Source organism: Rhododendron vialii, chromosome 6a, assembly GCF_030253575.1.
Source record: "Rhododendron vialii isolate Sample 1 chromosome 6a, ASM3025357v1".
In the NCBI taxonomy this organism is placed as follows: Eukaryota; Viridiplantae; Streptophyta; class Magnoliopsida; order Ericales; family Ericaceae; genus Rhododendron; species Rhododendron vialii.
Window position 1 is genome coordinate 33,744,244 of NC_080562.1, and position 10,420 is coordinate 33,754,663.

The 10,420-nt window shown below is 37.6% G+C and overlaps 1 protein-coding gene across 1 annotated transcript; it reads left to right on the forward strand.

Moving 5' to 3' along the window:
* The first annotated feature begins 390 nt into the window (after positions 1 to 390).
* On the forward strand, positions 391 to 10,109 carry LOC131330654 (cellulose synthase-like protein H1). The gene is made up of 9 exons (XM_058364315.1): positions 391 to 727; positions 1,066 to 1,390; positions 2,966 to 3,091; positions 5,657 to 5,779; positions 6,235 to 6,447; positions 6,950 to 7,067; positions 7,155 to 7,342; positions 8,656 to 9,006; positions 9,411 to 10,109. Exons 1-9 carry the CDS (start codon positions 468 to 470, stop codon positions 9,966 to 9,968), a joined length of 2,262 nt encoding a protein of 753 aa, XP_058220298.1. The 5' UTR covers positions 391 to 467; the 3' UTR covers positions 9,969 to 10,109.
* Positions 10,110 to 10,420: the final 311 nt, after the last annotated feature.

The following is a 10,420-nucleotide window of genomic DNA, read 5'->3' on the forward strand; positions in this document are numbered from 1 at the left end:
AATCATTGCCTTGTTACGTGCTCGGTTCGCTTAGCTTTTCCCTTACATAAGCCGTAATTCTAATTATTGCACGTTTAAGGCTGCTATATTTAAGTAAAGAGATTAAATGCCCTATGTTAGTATTGAAACGAACTCTTACAAAAAGTAATGAATTGTAAATTCAGATATCTTGAATTCAAAATTAAGCAATTTTTAAAAGTCAAATAGAGAAATTTCTCATGAATTATTTAGTCTCAGCATGGATAACTTACCTATGATCGGACCAAAAAAATAATAATCGAGGTATGCAAAAACTGCACATAACACCCTCGGAAAAAAGAAAGAAACAAATCTAATCTAGTCCAGTAGTAGTAGTATAAATAACCAATAGATCATCTTCAAAAAAAACAACAACCACCAGATCGAAGAGAGCAAAAAATTCAAGCCAACACACACTGCCACACCATCTTCTCATACTTCCCCACCCAATGGCCAACCCTACTACCAGTTTACCTCTCTACGAACGAGCCGCTCGAAAAAACACCATAGCTCGAGCGATTGAGCTCAGCATACTCTCTCTCCTCCTCTCTCTCCTCGCCTATCGGATTCTTTCCTTCCAAGACCATGGACTCAGTTGGCTCTTGGCGTCCCTGTGCGAGTCGTGGTTTGCTTTCATTTGGGTTCTTGCTGTCAGCACCAAATGGAACCAAGTGGAGTACCGAACCCACCCACAACGTGTCTTGCAACGGTGGGGCATATACGTCTTTGTTGCTTCTTCTTCTTCATTTTTTGTAAAGTTTATCCCGTTTTTCGAAACTCGTGGATTATCCCAAAGGGTGCCGCAATAGCCAGAATTGGTCTTGAGCTAAAGTTTGTGCTGCGGCTGCTTTAGGCCTTTAAAAATTTTGAATTTCAAGTGCCCTTAAAAAGATCGCATTTTTCATTTTCACTTTAAACTGCTGAAAAGTCAGAGCCGACTCCGGTGATAGCTTGATGTGTGAAATCTCGTTTGGTTTGTTTTTTCGGTTTATGTTGAAATAAATCGTCACTAATTTTATTTTCCTATTATGGACGAATAAATATCAGGAAACCCGAGCTGCCTCCGGTGGACATGTTCGTGACGACAGCAGACCCTGTCGTGGAACCACCTATCCTCACCGTGAACACCGTGCTATCCTTGTTAGCGTTGGATTACCCGGCTGATAAGCTGGCATGTTATGTTTCCGACGACGGCGGCTCCCCTCTCACCTTCTACTCTCTTGTTGAGGCCTCCAAGTTTGCAAAGCTCTGGGTGCCTTTCTGTAAGAAATATAGCATTCAAGTCCGAGCTCCTTTCCGGTACTTTTCCGGCGAGTCCATGTCCTCTCAGGATACCTCACCCAAGTTCCAACAAGACTGGAAGAAGATGAAGGTAGAAAGAAAATTTTAAGAGATTTTATTTAACTTTGAGATAAGTAAATAGGGAAGTACTACGATAAATCGAGGCTTCCTTGTCCTCAAATTAAAAAAAAAAAAAACAAGGGCAAATTTTCGTACTCGTCCCTGTAGTTTTACGGTTGTCTCACTTTCGTCCCTCTAGTTTCAAAGTGCTCTAATTTCGTCCCTGTAGTTTGTTTTACGTTCTAAATTGGTAAAATCGTTAACACCGTTAACGAAACTAACGGAAAAAAAAAGCGTTCCAATTTTCAATATGTTTGAACCGGTGCGAAGATCTTATTTTTTTGATCATTTTATCCTAAATGGTCGTAATGAATTTTTGGCTCTAAAGCCTTTCAACGAGCACCCGAAGACTCCTTATTTAGTTTCAGGGCTCTCTTAGGGTGCTCATTGAAAGGCCTTAAAGCCAAAAATTCATTATGACCATTTAAGATAAAATGATCAGAAAAATAAGATATTTGCACCAGTTCAAACAGATTGAAAATTGGAACACTTATTTTTTTTTCCGTTAGTTTCGTTAACGGTGTTAATAATTTTACCAATTTGAAACGTAAAACAAACTACAGGGACGAAATTAGAGCACTTTGAAACTAGAGGGACGAAAGTGAGACAACCGTAAAACTACAGGGATGACTACGAAAATTTGCCAAAAAAGAAGAAGAAGATAAATTCAACTTCAAAATTAAATTGTCCTAAAGATTGCACGCCACGAAACATGTCTTTGTTGCTCACATTTAACAATTTAGGTCCTGTTCCGCTAAGATAAATAATATTTATTTTTTGAGTTAAAAGTGATGCATGTATTCTGAGAAAATAACATGTCTCATAAAGGAGAAAATAATTATTTAAAAAAATAAGAATCATAGTGAAACGGGTTCCTAGTTAAACTTAGTACTAAAATTTTGACATAAATACTTCTAGTAATGTTTTTAAAGTAGTAGAGGTCTAGAGGTATTAAAAAATTCCAATTTTGAGTAGCATTTGCATCGTTAAGCACCCAATTGGCAAAGTTCATGCTTGGGGATGAAAAATTGATATCACCTTATAATATTTATCAAATTCTATGTTTATTCGTCTCCAATAGATTGTTATGACTGTTAGAATCAAAATTCTTGCGTGGAGGAAGTCCATATTGCCTATAAAATGAACAACTTGAATTATTGGATAAACAAGTCGCGAGTCTCATTTTCATACTTGAATTATTGGATAAACAATTGCGAGTCTCATTTTCAATCATGTGAGAGATTGTCACATGAGAAGATTTCGATGATGTTTCGTAACATAATTAATTACTCCCTTTGTCTCTATTTAATTATTTACTACAGTTTTGCGTGCATTTTCAACTACTTATATCTTTCAACGTTGAGAGATAAAGCCGTTGAAAATACACGTAAAACCGTAATGGACAATTAAATAGAAATGGAGGGAGTAATGTTTTAGCACCTAAACGATTGGGCCCGTGAATTTTAGTGGGTAGCAACTTATATATATTGTTTAAGTTCTTGGATAGGTACAATTCAGCTTTATTATCTTTCATATTGAACTGCAGGATGAATACGAACAACTAAACCAGAAAATTGAAGATGCAGCCAAAGGGTCCATACCATGTGAACTTACTGGCGAGTTTGTAGGTTTTATGAACATCCAAAGCAGAAACCATGCATCTATAGTCAAGGTAAAATTCCCAAAGGCATAAGCTGCTGAAATACAATTGTCGGTTTGAAAAAAGAAAACTAATTGTTAGATTCTGTCATTCTAAGTGTTTCTGCTAAACTAAATGAATTGTGGAAGGTTAATAACAATAGTCAAGTTGTTTCCGCTATAAAATAATATTTTAATTGATATGTGTTAGATGAATGACCTATCTAAAAATCTGTAAAAATATAGGTTTTTTAGCCCATGTAGTTTATTTAGTTTAGCGAATTAAAAAGTACCCTGAATTGTGGATTATAAATCATAAATTTTGAATTCTAATGAGAATCAATAAAAGTGTTAAAATGATATGTGTGTGAGAGATTTTGGAGCACACCTTGGTGAGTCAAATTATAATCAGAATTAAAAAAGCTTATCCACATACTCCCTCCGTCCCTTATTTTGTGTCCAGTATTTCATTTTGGGCTGTCCCTTAATAAGTGTCCATTTTGTAAAGTTAGGGGGGTAAAAGTTGGTGCATTGTCTATTTTATCCCTAAAAGTAGATTTCATTTTAAAAAGTTAGTGAGTAAAAGTGTAATGATGATGGGTAAGTAGGGAAAGTGGAGGAAAAAGTTGATGTGAAAGGTGTAATGATGATGCCTTTTTAATAAGTTGGAGTTACGAAGCAGGACACTTAAAAAGGGACGGAGGGAGTATGATTTTTGAACTTTACTTTCTCTAATTTATTTTTGAAAATGTAGTTTAACAACCCAAAATCAACTTTCAAAAACATGCAAATTCGAAAATACTTTGTCACCGAAACAGCGTCATAGAATCAATTGGGGCTAGTTCAATCGGTCAGGGACTCTTGCATTTCAGTAGGAGGTCTTAGAGTTTGAATTTCTTCACCTGCGTGTCGGTATTCTTCCCTTAGATAAGTTTTTCCTCTATTTCTTTATTTCTACTTTATAATGAGCTTATTTTTTGTTGTTGGACTTAGGTATTTCATGGATTCTCACAATTGATGTAGTATCCCGAGTTTTTAATTTGCACTTCATATATAATGTAAAAAAAAAAAAAAAACGCCATCGCCATAGTACTATGGGTGTTTTAGCCATTTTATCTGTACATTCTTTTGGTCTAAAATCAGAAGGAAAGAGTTCGACAGACATGCTTAATTTCAAGTGTCAGCATCTTTTTTTTTTTCTTTCTTGAAAAGCTATGGAATTTATACATGATTAATTAGTTAAATTAAGGGAAACTTAATTAGCCATCCTTTTTACCCTACTTATTTAGGTGTTCATCCTAATGTGTTTAAATACTTATCTTTCCATCCTCAAATTCAATTAAATCCTAAACTACCATTTCTTTCTCCTAATTTTTCAAATCTCTCTTTTTTCTTAATCTTTTCTAATTATCTCAATTCTCTCTCCTCTTTCAAACATTTCTCCCATCTAATCTTTTGCATTTTCTCTCTCTCCTAATTTTCTCTCTCATATTTTCAATCCTCTAAAATCTAAAAAGAAAATACGACTCTTACAAAAACGAATGTGTAAGCCAAAAAACATGGCAAAACGTGATCAATTCACAAAACATGGCAAAATCCGATCGAGATAGATCGAGATAGATGAACAAAACAAGATCAATTAAACAACATGACAAAATCGGAAAACATGACAAGTTTCGAGAAGTGTAGATTTTGATCATGATCAAATAAAAAATATGACAAAAATAAAAAAACGTGACAAGTTTTGAAAAGTGTAGGTTTCAATCGAGGTAGATGAACAAAATATTATCAATTCACAAACATGACAAAAATCGAAAAACATAATACTTATGGGGGCAACTTGACCGCCATTTAGAACACTGCCTTCCTGTATCACAATTATGCCCACACACGTGTATGAATTTCGAAAAAGAGCCATAAGTATTTGAGGTTTATACGAGATTCTTGGACGACGACCCGTGGACGGGAGAAACAACGAATCGGTGGAGAAGAACCCGGCTAACCCCATAGTGCTTGACCCATAAAATATTGACGTAAGGAGAAGAACCGGTGATGACTCGGTCGACAAACTCACCGACGACTTGGCACTGATCGCAATAAATGGATCTAGATCTGGCCACATCCTCCTCGACAATATCGAGGCACACCAGTGCCAATGAAGCATTATGGGCCTTCCGCCGTCAAATCGCCAACGCAAAAAAGGATTTGCCACGTTAGCAAGTGAGGGGCGGATGTTGACGTCGACGGGGCGGCGATGCTTGAGGGGAGGGGGAGTGGGTTCGGGATCCACAGAGGGGGTTGGTTTGAATTGGATTCGGGATCAACAGAGGGGGGTGAGTTTGAAATTGGATTGTGCCTAATCTCTAAAATTGTGGAGATGGTAACCGTATATATCTGTGTTATTAATAAATATACATATATATATATATATATTTATATTTATATATACGGGTATAATAGGACAAGAATACATTTTAAAGATAAGGACTTAAGTATTCAAACCTATATGGATGGACACCTAATAAATCTTCTATATAGGATGCCTATTTAATTTCTTCTTAAATTAACTTAGCTTAATTATTTCCCCCTTTTAATTAAGGTGATATGGGAGAACAAGGAAGCTGGTAATGCAAATGGAGCAGTGCCGCATCTGGTTTACATATCCAGAGAGAAGCGTCCAAAGAATCCCCATCATTTCAAGGCTGGCGCCATGAATGTTCTGGTAACATCAATATTGTAGCATTATTAATCTTTCTTTAATTATCTTTATTAGTAGTATATATAGAAAGGTTGGAGAAATTAATAATACAGTACTGCCAAACCCACCTCATGATATAATTTTCCTTTCACTTCTTTAATTGCTGAAATTTAGATCCAAATAAAAAAATCTAAACTAGCAGCTGAATAGGTCTCAAGTGACCACTCATTTCCTATCTTAATGTGAGATCGGAGTTGTTCACATTCACGTAAGGTACAATCGCATTTTGAGATTTGTCACATGTAAAGCCTCTTTTCGGGTTTATATCATCGTATAAACTTTTATTTGTGTGTCTTATGCATCATGGAATGCGGATTCTTTTTATTTACAAAACATGTTATGGAATGGTTATTGGGTTAGTTATAAAGTTTCTCTCCAATACCAAAGCAGGACTCATATCATCCTGTCTTTTTTAACAGACAAGAGTATCAGGAGTGATGACAAATGCCCCGTTCATGCTAAATGTAGACTGCGACATGTACGTCAACAACCCCCAGATTGTCCTTCACGCGTTGTGTTTGCTGTTGGGCGTGAAGAGTGACAAGGATTGTGCATTTGTTCAATTTCCCCAACACTTCTATGATGGATTAAAAGATGACCCTTATGGAAACCAGTTGGTGGTTATGTTTGAAGTACGTATGAATCTCTTATAACACAAACACCGTTTTTCTATAGCCGAATGTCTGAGCTAGTATGCGTGCACTTCAACTAAATCCGAAAATCACACAACACTGTTTCGATTACCGATTGTAATTTACGATGCACAACCGTTTTTCAATTTCTTTTCCAATCCGATAGAGAAATTCAAATGCTAAAGAGAAGGTAAACCAAGAATTGCTGCAACTCAACCCTAAGGGTTGTCCAAGCGGTTTTGGCTGGAGACTTAATTAGGAGTATGTTCTTTCTTAAAGTCTTAGGTTCGATTCTCCTTGTCAGCAATTCTTGGGGCCACAACCCTACGTATAAGCGTGTGAAATGCCGGCTGTGGGAAGAGCTGTAGAGATTAGTCCGACGTGCACGCAAGTTGGTCCGGAACACCTTGCATTAAAAAAAAAGAAAAAAAGAATTGCTACAACTCACACCAAAGTGATTCGTAAAATGTCTACCCCTCTTTCGTTTGCGTGTGAATGGCAGTATCTAGGACGTGGTTTGGCAGGGATTCAAGGACCCTTCTACGCAGGAACTGGATGTTTCCACCGGCGAAAAGTTATCTACGGTTTATCACCATATGAATATGATGAAGAAATTAGCGGTATGTAAATTAATTAGCCAACTTGATAAACTAAACAAATTTATACAATCATCATACTGATATATATTGTTTGGGTGTTATTGGCAGGAAAATTAAGCGATCAGAATTTACAAAAGACTTTCGGAAGTTCAATGGAATTCACAAAATCCGCGGCTCAAATCCTATCAGGATCAAAGAGTCCAAGTTGTAGTCCACACGATTTGCTAAGTTCCATTGAGGCAGCCAATCAAGTTGCTGCTTGCGTCTATGAGTACGGTACCGCATGGGGTAGGGAGGTGAGAGCCACATTTTTATCATCTATTTTCATACATAAATTATTAAATTTAAATGGAGCAAAAAAAGATTCGAAAACAATAGATGAAGTTGATGCTTTGGAGCATTGTGGGAGCAAAATTTCAAACAGATCATAGGCACAAGTCAAGTCAAAATGATTCGGCACTAATTGCAAGTTAAGCGACAAAATAGCTGGCAATTCTGAATAGTCATTTTCGACTAGCTTATCATCTCCAAAAATCCTCCTTGAACATTCGTGAAAGGATGCGGATCTCCTTTCCTTGAGTTGGTCACATCGGTGCCGGGACCCATAGATGTGCACCACAGGAAGTAGTGTGCTAATTCAGTCGTTCATTTGGACAATTTGATTGACATGGACCTCATCGCGGTTCTTGTAAATATGAATCGTTTAATATCGAGGCAAAATTTAAATTATTGATTTTCGAGATGGACGACATTTCAGATTGTGCACTACACCAATCGCCTTCATCATGGTAGTGCCCAAGGTTGACCATTGGTTCTTGTGAGCAATAGCAGATCCAAAAATTTGATACAGATGGGTCACCTCTCAATCATAACCTTAATAAAAACAACGGACAATAAAAAATATTAAAAAAAAATAAATGGAATAGTACTTTATTATATTTACTTGTGTTATATACATAGGAAGGGTTGTTGGTGTTGTAGTACTACTATGATAAAAAGCTCTTGATGGGCTTCAACTATCATTAGCTACACATGTTTAAGGAGAATTTTTTCATCCTTTTGAGCATCAACAATAAAAAGAAACCCAGCAATAAAAAGAAAGTTCGGAGAAAGCTCTTGGGAATCGAACCAGCAACCCACGACACAAAAGGCATTGTCCTTTCCACTTGCACAAGTCGCAGGGCTTGCCGGGGGGTTGGGTATTTTTATATATATTACTTATTTCCTCGGTTCAAAAAAATAGTATTCAAATAATTTCAATTAGGTCACGTGACCCGCCAGGTCTTCTTTACTTAAATCCGCCCCTGTTTGTGAGCTTGGAGCTTTCTGAGTAGGAAAGAATACTTAGAGCCCGTTTCAGAACATTTTTTTTAAAAATAAATATTTATTTTATATTTTTAAATTTAAAAATAATATAAATAAAAAATAATTTTTTAATTTTATTTGCACCGTATTAAAAATTTCAATGAGATCTTTCAAACAAGATTTATATTGTATATTTTTATATTTCAATAAACACATCATTTTTGAACTTGAAATTGCTTTCTTAAAAAATAAGTACTTATTTAGCATTGCGAAACGGAGCCTTATTTAACTTTTGAAATTGCAGATGGGTTGGATTTATGGATCGACGACAGAGGACGTCCTCACCGGACTCAAAATCCAGGGGAGGGGTTGGAGATCAACCAACTGCACACCGACCCCGCCCGGGTTTCTGGGCTGCGCGCCCTCCGGCGGGCCTGCGACGATGACCCAGCAGAAAAGGTGGGCCACCGGGCTTCTCGAAATACTGGTCTCCCGGAGAAGCCCGTTCATCTTGACACTGGTGGGGAAGCTCCAGTTCAGGCAATGCCTGGCCTACCTCTGGATCCTCCTGTGGGGCCTACGGTCCGTTCCCGAGCTCTGTTACGCTACTCTGCCGGCCTACTGTATCATCTCTGGCTCACGCTTCTTGCCCAAGGTGAGTGTGAGGATCGACATAGACAATCAAGCACCATCTAGGTTTTTTAGTTGAGAATTATTCACGGCTCCGCGCAATTTCAATCGTTCGTTTCGGCAATCAATAGTTATGATTTAAAAAAAAAAAAATTCGCGCGAATAATATTTTCAAAATCCAAACCATCAAAAACACATTTGAACGAGCGATTGAGCGCCTTAAATTATTTTCCCGGCTCCGATGTAAAAAATTTATTCTCTTTTTTGTTACCTTCAAACAACCAAACAATTCATTATTTTCTAATAAAGATAGTTTTTGAATAATTATAAATAAATAAAAAGGAAGAAAGTTTCAGAATTATTATTTTCTTAAAGAAGTAATTTTGGATGGTACACCTTTAGATCATCGCTGAGTGTTTTCTATTGCAGGTTGGAGAACCAGCGCTATTGATACCAGTTGCCATTTTCATAACATATAACCTATACACCCTTTCGGAGTACCTTCGAGCCGGCCTCTCAGCCAGGGCATGGTGGAACAACCAGAGAATGTGGAGAATTACCGCGATGACGGCATGGTTGTTCGGAGTTTTCAGCGTCATACTAAAGCTCTTGGGACTATCGGAGACGGTTTTCGAAGTAACCCAAAAGGAACAGTCCTCGACAAACGGCAGCGATGACGACAACGCCGATGTCGGAAGGTTCACGTTCAATGAGTCGCCGATTTTCATCCCCGCCACCACGGTTCTGCTGGTAAACCTGACCGCGTTGGTCATCGCGATTCTCGGGTTCCGACCAGCGGCTTGCGGTGGAGACGGATCGGGGATCGGGGAGGTGATATTCAGCTCGTGTGTTGTGCTGTGCTTGTGGGCATTTTTAAAGGGGCTATTTGGTAAAGGGAAGTATGGGATCCCTTTAGCCACAGTATACAAGTCAGGGGCTTTGGCATTGTTGTTTGTGAACTTGAGCAGATGGACATCGATGGGTTAGAATTTTGGTGGTGAAATTAGAAGAATAGGGTGACATTTTTTGTTGGAAATCATTGTTCTATTGTTTGGGGATGAGATTGGAGGAGAATCCAGAGAAATGTGATTTGTAAAATATTACTTTAAAGCTTATATTCTTGATCAACATCTTGCATGTTTGATTGTTGTACTACTATAGCCTTAGTTGTTTGTTCCACATTGATTTGTGATAACTAAATATCTACATGCTCTCTTTTTTTCCCCTTGTATATTTGGACAAGGCTTAATTTCCTAAAATTTGAGCAGCTGAAATCTGAGAAATTATTCGATGTCTTTGGGGCATCATCACGTGGTATCCGATGCCCTTTTTCCATTGTACATGGTGTGGCCTCTCGATCCGGGCATAGTGGAACCAGAGAGGATAGAGAGTAAACGCAATAAATACAGAGACAGTGTTTGAAGTAACACAAAACGAAA